We start from the raw sequence: 17304 nt of genomic DNA, 5'->3' as shown, positions 1-17304 counted from the left end.
GGTTCTCTCCAGAATCTTTGAATAGAAAGTTTTTGAATTTGGCTCAATTTTTTCCCTACTTTTCATTATTAACCATAATATCTAACTCTTACATCATCTCAATGTTCTTTATAAGGGAGGTCCGTATCATTATCTCCATTTTACAGATGGGGAAACTGAGGTAGTGAGGCACAACACGACTCACAGAAGTTCACACAGCAGTTCAGTGGAAGAAGTAGGAACAGAACCTGGGTTTTCTGAGTCCCACTGTAGTGCTGTAGCCACTAAACCATACTATTTCCACAGATAACTCTTTAAAAACACATCTTTCTATATGAAACATGGTAGAGGTGGCTCCTGGGTAGATCTGCTGCAAAGGGTCATTTATAGCCAGCCACATTATAACAAAGTTTATTTGCTTTCAAACCTGACTAATGGGAGCTAGGGATGCACAAACTTGATTGACGGGAGGAGGGGGGAGTTGGGCACACAGACATTTGATTGGATGGTGGGGCTGGGTACTCATAACTCTTACTGGTTAGTGAGGGATGGAGATACACACAAAATCCTCTTTAGCAGGAGCTATACTTCTTGCTCAGATTTGATCCTATAACAGAGAGGATTCATGGGCAGATGCTAATGGATGAAATAATCTTAGCGGCTGTACTTCTACTGCCCCACAGGCTGTCCCACATGTAACAGCAGAGCAAATTAAGCATTACTAAACCCTATGAAATTAATACCCCAAAATCTATTGTTACTACGCCACACAAACACATGCAGACACTCATGCCTGCACCTGACTCAAACTCAGAAAAGCAAGGAGAAACGAAGCCATCTAGCAGTAAGTACCAATTTCACATTCATCCGTAGGCTTACATCTTACTATTATAACAATGACCGTTCACTACAGACTATGCACTGCTCTCTGTATTTGAGTTACACAGGCATGTTCTAGAGCTCTCAACTTTCCAACTCCCTTTAGCTAACTACCTTTTCCCAAAACAACCAGCTACTACTACTGTTGGGGAAAAGGATGTACAGAAGGATGAAGGAAGGGGGGAGTTAAGATTGCAATGCGTGGCCTGTGGTGGCTGATAGTTGAGGTATGGTAAGGTACATTTGTAAGTGGAGGCGAAGGGGATATATAATGTTAGGTGGCTTAACTCTTCATTTCCTTGCTTCTGTGGGTTTGTGTAAGGCATGTTGGTTATAGCAACCCTAACTGCTTCACACCAAAGTTTGTGTATTAATAGCATAATGAATGTGTTAATATTTGTAAAGCACTTTAAAGATTAAAAACTTTTTATAAATGCTAAGTTTTATTCATTTTCTTAGTCATATAGCAACACTCCCTAGTTGTTTCAGAAATTACAAAACTTTAATAGCCCTAGCGATTTACTCAGTTTATTTCTCACACATGTTGTAGTAATTGTTTTTTGCTAATCTCTAGAATCAATTTCTCCTCATGGTAGCTAGGCACTTAAAATCACCTACTTTCAAACTGAAACCAAGAATGAACTTAACTAGCTGCTAAACCAAACGAAAGCATCTTGCATCATGTCCTCAAGACGTGAGTGTTAATCATGAAATTCCTTCATGGAGCAGCCCTACTATACTGCTGTTAAGTCCAATACAGCTAAACAGCTATGGTTTATACGTTTATTATGGCCATATTACCATTAACCATATGAATGGGCTTGTAGCTTGGAATACTTTTAAATTAACTGTGTTTGGTCCAATTGGTGAAAAGTACAAAACATTTATTCCCTTTCAAGTGCTTTATCTTGCCTTTATCACTGTATTCAAAATACAACCCAACTGATATAACATTAATCATACTATTAAAATGTTTGGGGGCTAAATACTGGTCCCTCTGAAGTTGATAGCAAAACTCCCATTAATTTCAATGGGACCAGGATTTTGGCCCTTAGTTATTAAAGATAGAGTGAGAGCAGCTTTAATACATTCTTGACAGAGGCAGACCTATTTGTTTTTAAATGATCACTCTAACATTGCAAAGCAATGTCCTTTTTCAAGCATTGAGACAGCGATTAGCCAAACGCGCCTAAACCAAATTATACTTCCATAAAAAGCTTGTAATGGTATAAGTGTTCTCATCATTTTATTACCTTCCACAAAAGTGAAAACGATCTAATAGATAGCTGAGATCTTTAAGAATGACTATGGTTGCATTAGCAGAGATTTTTTAAAGTATTTTTCTCCACTTGTTCCATACCATTAGACTGGAAAACAAGCTTTTGGTTGCTCTACTTGATAAGGCTGTGTATCTTAATGTGCTCCCTTTAAATAAGTTTATAGAGACCTTGGCAGAGCAAATGATATTTAGTGAGCACCATGGATGATTAGCTGGAGCCGTGCATGGGTCCTGAATCAACTATTCCACTAACAGGAAGCATTTGATTCTTTAAATGACTTGTGCACTTCCAAGGGTTATGAGTCTGTTTATTGAGCTTGCGGACATGCATTTGATTTAGTCAATTTGGGTCCCTGCATTTAAGCAAATTACAGTTAGGGCTCAAGCAGTGTGAGGTAAATTGGTTCACATGCACATAAATAAAGGTTCTTGCTATGGGTACATTTGCACAGGCAAACTGTTATATGGAGCTGATGTTGTACAGAGTACCTTGCATTTGGTAAACGGTAAAAAGATTGTAAAATTATCCTGTGGCCCTTTAGGGTTTTTTTTAAGTGCATTTGCATTTGACCAGTTACAAAACCAAAAATACTCTATTGTTTTTTTTTCTTGAACCTAGTTCACAACATATAGTTTGGTATTACTTAAATTAGAGAAACAGTGTTAGGAAGAATGTTACAATTCGTTGCTAGGCCATAACTGCCCAGACATGTCTAAGAGAACTTAAACTTCTACAGCCCTTTCTCCCACCACGTTTCATGACATTCTCTTCTACTGGAAGTAGAGCTTCTGACAAGGTGGAGTGGACAAGGGGTGGGGGTTGGGAGAAAGTTTTAGGAAAAGGCATAAGCAACAGGGGTTGCTCTACTTGATAAGGCTGTGTATCCCACCCCCCCCCGGAAAATAAAAATACATTCTGCCAGAGAGGTGCTGCAATTACATCTTTTTCTGCTGTGGCGTCAGAAGAGAAGGCAACTGGCTCATGGGCCAGAGTACCCAGCCGCAGAGAGGGAGGGGGCAGAGGCAGTGTTCCTCACAGATCCATGCCCACATGGGGGCCAGGTGAGGAGGCATGGGTTATGGGGGGGACAGACAGAGCAGGGCACACAGGGCTGCTGGGGGGAAGGTCACACAGCCTGGGGTTCAGAAAAGCTAGTGTCGGGGGAACAGACTGGGGCAGGGGCACAGCCCCATTGGGGTGACAGCATTGATCCAGGGGCTGAATTGAATCATGGTGCAGGGCCACATGGGGATGGAACGGAGGGAGAAGGGGTGACTGAGTAACGGTGCAGGGACACATGGGGATGGGGGGAGGGTTGGCTGATTGGGAACACGGGGATGGGGGAGGGTGGTGGCTGAGTGGGGTGCAGAGACACATGGGGACGGGGGCAGATGTGCCTGACTGAATGGGAGAGGCTAGGGATCAGCCAGGGTCTGCATGGGGGAGGCTCCCCAACTCCCTAACAATCCCTCCCCACAATAAAAACCCTGTTCCATACTTCCCCCACCTACACCCAAGAACCCTCCAGGTTCACTCCCAGGTTCCTTCCCAGCAATTACTTCCCCTTCCCTCAGCTCTTCCATTACCCCTGACTCCCCACAACCTTTGTACTGCTTCTGAAGAATGCAGGAAATATGTTTTTGTGTTGTAATTTAAATGAATTATTCAAAGTTCTGTATTAATATGCCTAGTAAGGTATCTGTCATAAACATTTCCTGAATCTTTTTTATTATCTGTATTGTTACAGACATAGTTGCTGACAGATATTTTGAAACTAATTGGCATGATTATACTGTATTATTTTGACAATTAAAATATGCAGAAGTTTTCAGAATTTTAAACAATTGTGCACAGAATTTTTATTTTTTGGCACAGAATTCCCCCAGGAGTATTACCTGCTGTGTACAGAGTCAGAGTCAAGGAGGGTGAGTAACCACTGCTTAGAGCAGGTCACATGACCAAAAATGTACTGGAAAACACAATATTGATTTTTTAAATTTTTTCTGCAGAAATTTTAATCTACACTTTTGTTGTTTCAAAATTGATTACTTTCAAGCTTTTGAAAAAAAATCTCACCCATATGACTGTGTTGTCCAATTGCAATTATCAATTGAAAACAACAGCAAAAGAACAAACTAGAACACATGACATACAAGGTCCAACAATGATGTCAGGTAACATCTAGCTAAAGTTTTCATCAAAGTTTCCTTAAAACACACCAACCAGCCAAAAACTGAAAAAGATTTAATGAAAAGTTTCATCTTTCTGAAATAGGTCTCTTTTTTTAACTCAGGGGAAAACCTCTTATGCCAAAAATTTCCATCCGTTTGACTGCTCCTTGTAGTAGCAGTTACCCCACTGCCATAAAGTGCTATGGTTTTGAAGGGTAGCATGCCTCCTGCTAGCTATCCTCTGTGAGCAAAATTAAAGCTCCCATCCAGTACTCACAAGCGTAAAGTAAGACGTGTTTTACTGGACCAGGGCTTTTCTGTGCATGTGGGCTTGATTCTTCAATGTGCTGAGCCTTCTTGTCTTAGTGTACATTTGGGGGCCTATGCATAGGTGCTGGAACTTGGGTGGTTGGGGATGCTGCCATACTCCCTGTCGTGAAGTAGTAATAACAATCCAAATCAATGGCTTCCGCAGTCAGCACCCCCACTATAAAAATTGCTCCAGCACCACTAGGCCTGAGTGCTCAGTATCTTGCAGTATCCAGTCTTGGTGCTGTGGGCAGCATGAACGTTAAGCGGATCATGTACTCCACCTTGCCCCCTGCTTCATTTCCAGTAATTTTTCTCCCATCAGTGCAGCATGTCTCAGGGCAATAGATTAGTCCCTTCCTTTGCAAAAACTACTAGAGGAATCCTTTCCTATAGCAATAGGGCCTTCAAACCCCGGATTCTCTACAGAGCGAGAACTTTCCTTGAGCATGTCACATGACCAAAAATGTACTGGAAAACACAATATTGATTTTTTAAATTTTTTTCTGCAGAAATATTCCTGCCTCTTTTTCTGGTGTAAAAGGTGGTCACAAATAGGGTTAAATAAAACTTGAGGAGACAAGTGCTGCGTAGTTTAGAGTACCTCATATAGAGAGCGCCTGTGTCCTGGGCCCTTTGGAAAGGGATCAAGATGAAACATGCTATCCTTATGCATCTTTGAAAAGGACCATACTAAAATCTAGGCAAAATGCATGTATTTCAGGATCTTATCCTGTGTGGTGCTGAGTATCCCATTGAAGAAGGTGCTGCACACTCTCAATTGTCAGTTAAGTCACTAACGCCAGTGGGAGCTGAAGTGCTCAGCATCTTCCAAGGTGGCAGGCCTACGGAGTGTATTTGGTTGTGTTCATTAAAACCAGTAATGTACACCACCGTGATGAACACTGCCTTGTCTACAAATGTGCTTAAAAATCAGAAATTATTGCCTGAGCTAATCCACAAGATTTAAACAGGTCATCTTGCAAATGGTGTTTAAACAAGCAGACCCTAAATTTATTATGTCCCTTGATCATTTCTTTGCTTTATAGAGCTTGCAGATTTGCAACTAATGGCTCAGTTTAAAAAACATTAACTTTGGGTACAACTGCAATATCTGAGAAACTACTAGATTGGCTTCCCCCGAGGCCAATCAGGAAGAAAGTTTTTATCAATGGCATGAGATGAAACACTGTGCAAGCTAGTGGTGATAGCCATCTCTGACAGTACATAAGGTTTTGCTTCTTTCTAATCATTCACACACAGACCTGGGGAGCTGCTCTGGAATCTCAATGTGGGAACCAATTTGGGTCCTGGCTTCCTGAGCCAGTGTGGAGCAGGAGTGCCATGGAGACAGTACTCACAGCTCCTGGAGAAGGAGTCCTCACATTGTGCTGAAGTGATTCCTCTGTCCCTTTGAAGAAAAAGCTCCTATCTGGTGGGTAAATGAATAAAAAAAAGACTTTGATGGCATCTTTGATTTCAATGCACCAATGTGTTTCTTCTGCTGAAGACTCCCATTTCGCCCCAGCTATAAGAGTTGAGTCTCTGCAAGGCAGGGCATTTGGTAAGAGAAACTAAGAGGGGAAATATGTGGAGAACTTCCCCTAAAGGGAAGAAGGGACTTTAACATAAACAAAAACAAACAAACAAAAAAAGAGTGATATGAAGGGAAGTCTCTGGAACAAGGGGGACAGTAGTAGTAATAAGGACTAGGACTGTCAATTAATCACAGCTAACCCAAGTGATTAACTCAAAACAAATGAACTTAATTAAAAAATTAATCATGATTAATTGCAGTTTTAATTATGCTGTTAAACAATAAAAATACCAATTTACGTTTATTATAAATATTTTGGGATGTTTTTCTACATTTTCAAATACATTTATGTCAATTTCAGCACAGAATACAAAGTGTACAGTGCTAACTTTATATTATTATTTTTGATTACAAATATTTGCACTGTAAAAAAGATAAAACAAATAGTATGTTTCAATTCACCTCATACAAGTACTGTAGTGTAATCTCTTTATTGTGAAAGTACAACTTACAAATGTAGAATTATTTTTTTTTTACATAACTGCACTCATAACCAAAATAATGTAAAACTTTAGAGCCTACAAGACCGAGTGGTCTTACTACTTCTCCTTCCTACTTCTTATTCAGCAATCGCTAAGACAAATAAGTTTCATTTACGGGAGATAATGCTGCCAGCTTCTTATTTACAATGTCACCAGAAAGTGAGAGTGGGCGTTTGCCTAGCACTGTTGTAGCTGGTGTTGCAAGGTATTTATGTGCCAAATATGTTAAAATATTTGTTATGTTAAACATTCGTATGCCCCGTCATACTTCGACTGGTAGATTGCTCTTTTGTTTATGTTCTTTACAGTGCAAATATTTGTAATCAATAATAATAATATAAAGTGAGCACTCTGAATTCTGCATTGTAATTGAAATCAATATATTTGAAAATGTACCAAAACATCCAAAAAGTTTTATAATACATTTAAATTGGTATTCTATTATTTTTATCAGTGTGATTAAAATTGTGATTAATCATGATTAATTTTTAAATAGTTTGACAGCCCTAATAAGGGCCTGTTAGGGATGAGATAAATCCCCTGATCCTGCAACTGGATCCATGTGGGTGCAACTTTGCACCTGTGTGGAGGAGTCCCAGGATGAGATGTTCCACTGGTGTAAATTGGCATAGCACCATTGAGGTCAATGCAGTTATACCAGTTGACACTGGTTAAGAATCAAGCTCCCAAAGTTTGGCTATTTAAGGGACTTATATGGCCACCGTTACTGTAATATCTGAACATCTCACAATCTCTAATGTATTTATCGTCACAACACCTCTGTGAGCTAGGGCAGTGCTACAGGGAGGCCAAGGGCCAGGTTGACAAAGGTAGTTAGGTGCCTAAAGATGAACTTAGGGTCCTAGTGGAATTTCAGAAGTACCGAAGCAGGTTAGCTCCCTAACACTCATTGAAATCCCTGGAATTTAATTCATGTACGCACTTCTGAAATCCCACTTGGCACCACCTACATCAAACTGTTGCTCCAAATGTCTTGCCTAAAGTCATTCAAGATATCCACAGTGGAGCAAGGAATTGAATATGAGGTCTCCTGGGACTCAGGCTAGTACCCAAACCACTAGCCTGACCTTCAGCTCTACATGGATCTAATCTATCTATGTGGAGCTGATTGAAGAATTGAGGCCTTAGACTGTATGAGTCTTGCCCACTTCATATTTTAGCCCAGAATCATAATGAAAAGAACATTAGGAAATAAAACAACTCTAGAGTCTTAACATCCTGGAGTCAGAGTCTGATTCTCTTCTCTGGAAACCATTGTTAATTTTCCTGCCAATGCCAACTAGAGGTACAGGAAGTGCCAGAATAACTTCTGAATAAAAGGGAGATCTGAGACAATTTACTCTGCTTTATAGAATATTTTATACTACTGTACATCATACGAGTTAAAAACCTTGAAACCACAGATATCTACTTTCATTATTATAGCATTAATAAACACTGCAAACAAGTCTTAATAAAGACAGAAAAGTAGACAGGATCATTTTAATTTGCATCCAAACAAATATCCCACTGGAAAAAAGGCAAAAAAGAAAAGTGGAGGAATCAAGTGCTAGAAAAGTGGTGCAATTTGCTCAAGAAAATAACTCTGCAGCCAAGGGAAAACTGTGAGGCTGTGTTATGTTGAGCTATGTGCAGTGTAGCCGTAGCCGTATCAGTCCCAGGATCTCAGAGAGAGTAGGTGGGTGAGGGAATATCTTTTATTAGACCAACTTCTGTTGGTGAGAGAGACAAGCTTTCAAACTTAACTGGAGCTTTTCCTCAGGTCTGGGAAAGGAACTCCCAGAGTCAGAGCAACATGCAAGGTGGAACAGATTGTTTAGCATAAGTAGTTAGCATAACATATTCTGAGGGACCATTCAAGGTAGAGCGTTGAGCTGTAAATTCTGCAGTTGGTTTCCTTGGAACATAAAAGATACATATAGGGGAAACTGACGGCAAGAGATTTTCCCCTAAAATTTTATTTCTTTGCTGAAAGTACACATTTTAGTTTTGGATGCATCATTTAGTTTATACTGGCTCCTGCACCAATTATGAAACATAGGATGTTTGCCTTTTGGCGTTTGAATAGAAATATCTTATCATATATATGTGCCAAAAGGTGAAATAGTGTCATATTTTGCAGCATTTCAGCCATTTGAGGAAACACTTTGTATTCTCCAATATGAATTATAATAGAGCAGTAATATATAGGCTGAATAATTCTGTCTTGTTTCAACAGCCGCTAAAGCCCAGGAATATAGCATGAAACATTGTTAGCAGCTACTTAAAGATTTTTTTTAAAGGTCCGCACACTTGTGCTTACTTATGATTCATGAAGGAGGCAGAAGAGATTCCCTCCGTATATAGATACATCAGAAATTCAGATCTTTTCTACCCTGGGTGACTGGAGAATGGTAGGATTATAACATCAGAGATACCATGCAAATGACATCTGATTAGTTGACAAGGGAATTGATTATTTATTCTGTTTAAAGCCCTCCTTTTTGGTTTGCTTTTTTTTAAACTCAAACTTTTCAGAAATGGCTGGAAGAAAAACCATCTGAATATTAAAATTTCAACACCACTGACTAGAGCTGGTAAGGAAAAGTACTTCATTTTCCATTACTTTTTTGTTAATGAAAGTGTTTCATTTGCTGGATTTTTTTAATTTTTGCAAAATATGTTTAAGTTTTAATCAAAAACCCAGGCACCTGAAAACTGATTTTATTTTTGTTTTAAAAAAACAAACAAACACATTTCTTTGTTTTCAGATGTTTGATTGTCAATGAAAACCTGACAATTTTTGTCAAAAATGAAAAATTTCTGTCTCACCACGAAACACCTTTTTGTCAAAAATCAAAATATTTTGGGGAAATATTGTCAACCAGCGCTATCCCCACCTCTCCATTTAAGAAATGAGGCATCTTACGATTGACCACTGACACCCTCCCAGTAAAATGAGGGAAAACCAGACTTGATGTTCCTAATCTTTCTAAGCAAAAAGAAAAAAAAAGTTGTGTGTCTTTAAATGTACCTTTTAGGTCTTCTCTCAGTGTAATAAAGGAACAGAAATACAAAGACCAGCACAAACCTATTTTCCCTATTGTATGCCATCTGCAAAACACTGAATGTACAATTTGGTTCTTAGAACTTTGAAGGAATGTAAGTATGAAAATATATGAATACAAAGAGTTTCTTCAGATGTCTGAAGTGCCGCAATATATGGAAATATTTTTTAGTTTTATTGGATACAAAAAGAAAATAAGGCTATTTTTTCATGGATAGAACTGAATTTCAGCAGGGAGTGTTGGATTCAGAATGGATGCAAAATTAGGGCCACCCTAAAAACATACTGCACAAGTTTCCAAAGCTATCACATTTCCATACTCTAAGAATTTAAGTTCAATATAGTCTTTGTAACAACAACGCACAAACTAAATAATCACCCAGCATTGCCCCCAACCAGCAATGATAAATGATCTTTGAATGGAACCAGTCCATTAATACAAAGCAGAGTTTTCTGTTAAAAGCATTTTTAAAAAATTGGGAGTGGCCAAAACAAAATTGATTTTTGAAATGAGTTAACGCACTTTTTTATATAAAGTGCATTCACACAGAAACACAAACACACATGTCTCTCTATACTATACAGTCCTACTTATGAAAAACTATGGTAAACAATTCAATTTCAAACTACAGAAAAACAGCACAAAAGGTTAGAGTAATGTGTTGCTTTATTCAGTTAAAGAAAGAAGAAATGAATTATTACTAATTTAATATTCTTTTGGGAGCTACCTTGAAATAGAGCCATTTAAATATAATCACAGACAGAACTCAAAATACTTGCACAAAGACATTTTATTATAAATGTACTGTAAATAATGTATTTTTTTTTAAAAAAAGGAGGCACTTAAAACAATCAGACGCATGTCAAAGTTGAATGACAGTGTTAGTTTCCAAAATGTTAGTTTGCAGGGCATGATAGAGGCTGAACTCCCTTCAGCTCCAAGGCTTTGCTGAAGCTAATCTCCTGAGATTTAGCAGTGCCTTTGGTGAGCTTCAGCAAGCGAATGCATCCTTTAAAACGGATATTTGTGGTCAGGCCAAACTGGTTCAAACCATCTGAAAAAACAAAACAAAACAAAACCTAATGTTGTTACCTCATTTTTCTTCTTCAAATCTCTTCTCCCACTTGCATTCTCAAATATATATTCTTCACAATTTACTTGCTGCCCTCCATTCTTTAGCAGGAGATTGGTTAAACCTCTAAGCACATTTGATAAAGGCTCGATTTGGTGGCAACTATCTAATCCGTCTCTTTCTTCATCCACAATGTGCCACTGGCAAAATCAGAATGCATTTAAATCTTCCATTTAAATCACACAACTCAGTTCAGGTGATGTTCATGACATTAAATAAAACAGCCTTCATACTTCCTGAGAAGTCCAAATGGCATTTTTTTCTACAGTAATAACAAATGGTATGCAGCACAAATAATGGTTCTGTGTATCTGCAACTTGTAGTCTGTTTACATGTGGTAGAAAGGGTTTATCAGTATGAGTCTGGAATGGGTGCATTTACTCACAAGTAGCAAAGTTGTCAGGGTGACTTCTGCATCCCCAAAAGGCACATACTGTCTATTCTGTATGTGCTGCAGGTATCACAGAGAGGCTACCATAGCAATGTTATGGAGAGACTATTTTTGGATTATATTTTGTATCTTTGTGTCTGTAAAGGCAAGGGCTTTAGCTACTCTGAGTCCAACTGTACTGGGCTTGAATAGAGCCATAAAAACACTGAAAATGACCCCAATAGCTTTTACATGCCTAAAAATGTCACAACTTTAAAGTCTGCTATCTTGGGAACCCAGAAGGCTTGGAGTGAGTGCTAAACCCTTTGGGAAGCTGAGAATCTTCCCTTCACAATTGTTTGAAGTTACCAGCCTTGTTTCTCATCTGTATTCTGAGTGAAGTAGTGGCCACAGGGAAACAGTTGTGCTTCCTGATTCAGGGCTGCCTAGCCTTAGTGCAAGACAGGGCTTCACAGGGACATTACAATATCAGTGGAGGTTTGGGCACAGCTGAGCTCTATTCCACTACAAGCCCTCCCCTACCCCAAAACTCTGACACCTCCTTCTCCTTACACTGTGGATGTGTGTGTGTGTGTGTGTGTGGCAGGGCAGGGCAGGGAGGGAGACAGTTGTTGGTGCAGGAGGCAATGAGAGTTCACCTCAACAACTTTCCACTGGTGGAAAATTCCCCTGCCCAAGGGAATTCTCCACTAGCCAATATCAGATGATTTAATGAAGCATAAAGCAACCTCAGTGGACTGTTGAATCTGGATTGCATGATAATGGACATTAAATTTGTGACATATGTACATACTGAAAAGCTGCCACTGGTCTTGGACTGAATCTTGTCTGTTCTGAGCCTCTGGCGAGGATAAATTGGGACAATTCCACATTTGGAGGAAGACAAAACATTTCTCTGGCAGGCTGATCAAAAAGAGGCAGGTGTGCGAGACTGTTGAGGTGTTTGGAATCTTAGAATAAACTCCGGGGGAAATGGATTAGTCAACAGAAGGAGGAGAGATGGTCAAAGGAGCATGATAAATTATTTATCGCATGGATCCACAATTTAGTATGCAGCTTTAACTCAGTTCATGGGTATCATTCCAACGCAAATGGTGTGTATTTGTTTTATATAGACTGCTGTATTACACCTGATTGCACTTCTTTTGGCTAAATGCAGCTCATAACTCATTATGCACGCCCCTGGAAACTTTTCTTTAGTGCCAGTTCTTATATTAGAGTCTAAGGATTGCTGTAAAAACAGCCTCTAAGGGCCAGAAGCTGGGAATGGGTGACAGGGGATGGATCACTTGATGGTTACCTGTTCTATTCATTCCCTCTGAGGCACCTGGCATTGGCCACTGTCGGAAGACAGGATACTGGGCTAGGTGGACCTTTGATCTGACCCAGTATGGCTGTTCGTATGTACAAATACCACAACACTAGGAACACCTTTATGGCACAACATTCATTTCAAATTAGGCCAGCGTGACAGAGCCTGGCTTTCTCTTACATATTAAACAATACAGGAAACACATCAGATAAGATTTGGAGGGACTGAAAGCTAAGTGTTACTGGATACATTGTATTGCATCAATTAGAATGAAGAAAAAATGCAAAGAAAATAATTCAGAGCTCAGTGCAATGCTCACGGACGACAATGAGAAGCCTTCTATTGACTTCAATGGATACTGCAATAGGCACCTTTATCTGATGTTTAGCTTCTCTCTGTTCGCAAAACAGCACTAGGAGTGCTACAAAATTAGTAAAAAAACCAATACTATGAGCATTTTACAAATTTCAGAAATTTGATTTTCAATATTAAATTATTCCTCAAATAATTCTTGGTCTATTTGTTTGTTTGTGAACAGTTAGTTGTGAATATTCACTGTCAGTAGAGCAAGTCTGAAGGCCTCTTTGTAGCGTTTATCTCATCTCTGGCTCCTTTCACCCATGCTAGAAATAACTTTGCTGGGGCTCATTAAAATACTTCTGAAGTGTAATGTTTGTTTTGCCTTTAAAAATAAACCAGATTGCACCAAATGGGAAATATTTTCAAAACATTCCTGAGGGAGGACAGATCGCTTCCCACATCTTCTACAGATTGTTCCCCACATCCCCAAATCAATTTTCACAGGCTGAACTCTGTGCTATTTGATCAATATACTTAGCATACCTTTTTTTCCAGTAGCAACGTGTAAACATTTTTGGCAGTTCAGGTTTGTCAAATGCTGTTGCTGTTGCCTTGGCTATGAAAAAGCGTTTTTGTTTAAATGTGAAAAGAAAGGGGTAGAGTCTTTTTGCTCCTCTCTGCAAATGCATACACTCCCTCAGCTAGAGGGTTTATTATAGGTTCAAGCGGAAAAGAACTATGCTTTCTTAGCTGAAATATTGGCAGCACATGACTGAAATTCAGTGCTGCAGAGCTTCTGCTATTCAAAGGCACAAGAATGACATCTAGATAACTGGCATTTGTACTGTAGAGAAGTTTGGATATTCACAACCATGCTATCTCCATTGATATTAGTGTGTGAAACTGAATTATATTTAAGACATTGGCAACGCATCATTACTAGAGAGTGTGACTAATGCCCTGTTTGTGTGTTGGACACTCACCAGGATATCCTCCAACAAAGACAGGATCATTAGTGTCCGCAGAACTGGAGACTCCATTTGGGCTGCTCCCATCCACCTGATTCCCATCCACAGTCAATTCTAATTGGTGCTTGATCTTGTTTGCAGTAACCTTGTGCCACTGTCCATCACACAAGCTGCCTGGTTTGTCAGGCTCGTAGATGGCAGAGAATCTGCCTGCACCATTATCCACATGGAACATCAGCTAGAGAATGTATCAAGAAAGAGCGGGAAAAGGACTAGTTATCAAAATAATAATTATCCAGAACATGGTGCTCTAGTTTTCATCAAATCTGTTCTTCCCAAAGGCTACATATAGATTTAGAATAAATGTAGAGTTAAACATAAAGTGTCTTCTTATTACATTTCTAAATCAACACAAGACAGCTTAGCTCCATTGTGTTTATTTCCATCACCAGAATTTAATAACTATGACTCTGATCCTGCACCCAGTTCTGTGGGGGTGGATCCTTGCACCCATAAAGAATCCCATAAAAGTCAACAGAGCTCACTTGTGTAGATCCATGTGTAGCACTGGGGCCTAGGTTAGCAGGAATGTGCAAAGCTGTTGTGAAACTGTATAAGGACAAAAAAAATAGGTTTGTGTGGGTCTAACACAAAACAGAGCTATTTACTTTTAAGTGCAGCTGAGTGGTTGACTAAACTATGTATCAAAATTGAGTTACACACACAAGGGACTGATATTCATGACATGACAGACACAGTGCCCCCAACTTTGCACACTCCTGCTAACATAGGCCCAATGCTGTAACGCAGGAAACACAGCAGTGTTGCAGAATAACGTGTTAGGTTGTTTTAGCAAAACTAGACATGTCAAACAAATTTGGAAGGGGAAAGACTGACTGGCATATCTGGGGCTGTGATCTTGACTGAGATGACTTGACATTAAATCAGAGTTTAAACTTGTTCATGCAGTTTAAAACACACAAATGCACTACAGAAAAGGAGTACTTGTGGCTACAGCTCACGAAAGCTTATGCTCAAATAAATTTGTTAGTCTCTAAGGTGCCACAAGTACTCCTTTTCTTTTTTGCGAATATAGACTAACACGGCTGCTACTCTGAAAAATGCACTACAGATATCCAGAAATGTATCCGATGGTGCCCTCACTGCAAAATACCTTCACTCACTTTTTCATCTACCAGCTCGATGCCGAGTCCATCCATTTTTTGGCTGCTGATTCCCAGTAGAACACCATCCATTCGAGTAGTACGGAATTCAAACTCCACTAGTAGGTCTGTTCCCACTTTATATGTTCCAACTGGGGAGTAGAAAACATACAGTGATACATTTAGAAAAACAGCTACAGTATTATTTAGTCCAACTGAAATCAAGTGTAAAATAGTAGCTCATGATATCAGTTCATAATATGAGATCTTGCTAAAAATACACAAGATCAAACACCAGGCATAACGTTTAAACATGCTGAATGGGATTCTGAAAAGTGCTCAGAGTCAGAGCTGGCCTAACTCTGCTCCCACGGAAGTCGATGGGGGTTAGGCAATGCTGAATGCATTTGAAAATCCCACTTGCTATAATGGTCTTTTAGCACTAGTAAAATTGTAGTTTATTACCTGTTTTGGCAAAGCCTGTTCCATCAAAGAATGTTCCCTTCTCTGCATTGGTAAAGCATTTGCCAACATTGAAGCTGGAGGTTGGATTATCCAGGTCAACAGAAGCCTCTGTCATCTTAAAATGTCTGATGCAACCATCAATGCTGTAAGTAACCTGGGTGCAATGTTCAAACAGAGAATGTTATTGTGAAAAACAAGCAGAAATGCTGGTATGGAAAGGCTCAATTATGGCATCAGAAAGTATCCCTTCTTTTGATTCTGTATTTTGCTGCTGGATGTGTGGAGCTGAATGAGTCTTGAACTTTACATGGCTAATCCACAATATCTGATTGTAATTAGAATCTAATCTCCATCACACTACCGACTAATTATGTTGCTTTTCTGAAATTCTAGGGATCAGATCTTACAAAATGGAGTTATATCTCTTTGGCTTAATGGAAGGGGCATAAAATAATGCACTGCAAAATGAAACAGAGAAAATTGCACAGGTAATGTAGAAATGTAATGGCCCATACTTTACTTCTGTAATTGAATAGCATCCGTACTTTCTAGTTAAGCCAGTGGACAAAGGCATGGAGTATAGTAAGTGTTCTCAAGATAACTTGTAATATTACTACATTTTTTGTTTATCATTCCATTGAGTGGCTAATCTTACATATTAAAGCTGTGCTTATATTGGGCCACATCCTTCTAAATGTGGTACTCCTGCTTAAGTGAATGGGAAGTTTTACATAAATACTTATGGCATCATATGGCCCTCCATATAATCTTATCTATTACAATTATATTGATTCTAGCTAAGATATTATTTGCAGGATTTTCTTGCATCTTTATCAGTGTTTTACAATTTAACAAGACTTCATTATGAGAGCTAGATATTATTATTATTACTATTATGCTGCTCGTTGGATGACCTTTAAAGGAAGAAGCAGCAAGGATTGCACTGAGTCTGTGTAGCTGGTGTATTAGCACTTTTCCCCCCTCCCATCTCAGATAATGTCTCTTTCCTTTGATGCTGGATGCTGTGCAGAGCAGTGTTTCCTCTCTCCTCCCTGAAGGAGGCCTGGGAGTCCACCCACCTACTGGACAACTGGTGCTGGCAGAGGTTGGGGAGAGGAAGCTCAGGAGCATGGAGCATGGAGAGCCTACAGGCTCTAAAGAAAGTCCTTGGCCCAGTGGCGCTGGAACGGGGCGGGTGCTGCCACACCCCTTGAAGTAGTAATAACAAACACCAAATACATGGTTTCTATCATCAGCACCCCCACTGTAAAAATTGTTCCAGCCCTGCCTTGGCTGATGCTGGAGTCTGATAATATTGGGGAAGTGAAAGGTAAATGTCAAACGCACACTTCAAAGGACAAAAGTGTGCACACACGCATACATTTGGTGTGAGGGGGAAAGAGAATGAGAAAAAGATTGTGGGGAAAGGAGAAGGAGGCAGACATTGAGGAGGGAAGAGAGGTACACACACACACATTGGGAGAAATCATGTAACACCCATGTAAGTCTCTTAAGACCACTGATTTCAATGGAATTTCTAAAACCTTTCTAGTTTTATTTGTATTTTCTTTGCACAATCTTTCATATAAGAAATCCTTATTCACTGGGGAATTGTAAGGCTCCAGGACTGTACAGCTTTTCCCTCTCCCCACAGTAATGACTATGGGCCAGTTTCAATTCTTTGTACTGACTGTATTCTAACCCAGGTCCTTCCAACTACTTAAAGAAGAATTGGATAGGCCCTTTTATCCATTTGCCTTTATATTTTGGAAAAGAAATGTAAATGATGATACTGGCTAACACATATT

The 17304-nt window shown here is 39.4% G+C and overlaps 1 protein-coding gene across 2 annotated transcripts in view; it reads right to left on the bottom strand.

The window, feature by feature from the left end:
- Positions 1-10413: 10413 nt before the first annotated feature.
- The window catches only part of LAMA2 (laminin subunit alpha 2), a 492564-nt gene continuing 485673 nt past the window's right edge, over positions 10414-17304 (bottom strand). For both annotated transcript variants that reach the window (XM_038397415.2, XM_043510932.1), the window contains 4 exons: positions 15497-15650; positions 15053-15183; positions 13884-14106; positions 10414-10819 (listed from right to left, as the gene is read on the bottom strand). In XM_038397415.2, the coding sequence (XP_038253343.1) occupies positions 10662-10819; positions 13884-14106; positions 15053-15183; positions 15497-15650 (666 nt within the window). In that variant the 3' untranslated portion in view covers positions 10414-10661. The remainder of the gene's footprint in view (positions 10820-13883; positions 14107-15052; positions 15184-15496; positions 15651-17304) is intronic.

This window comes from Dermochelys coriacea, chromosome 3 (assembly GCF_009764565.3).
Source record: "Dermochelys coriacea isolate rDerCor1 chromosome 3, rDerCor1.pri.v4, whole genome shotgun sequence".
NCBI lineage: Eukaryota > Metazoa > Chordata > Testudines > Dermochelyidae > Dermochelys > Dermochelys coriacea.
The sequence above is the reverse complement of the archived record's forward strand: the minus strand, read 5'-3'. Positions and strand labels throughout refer to the sequence as shown.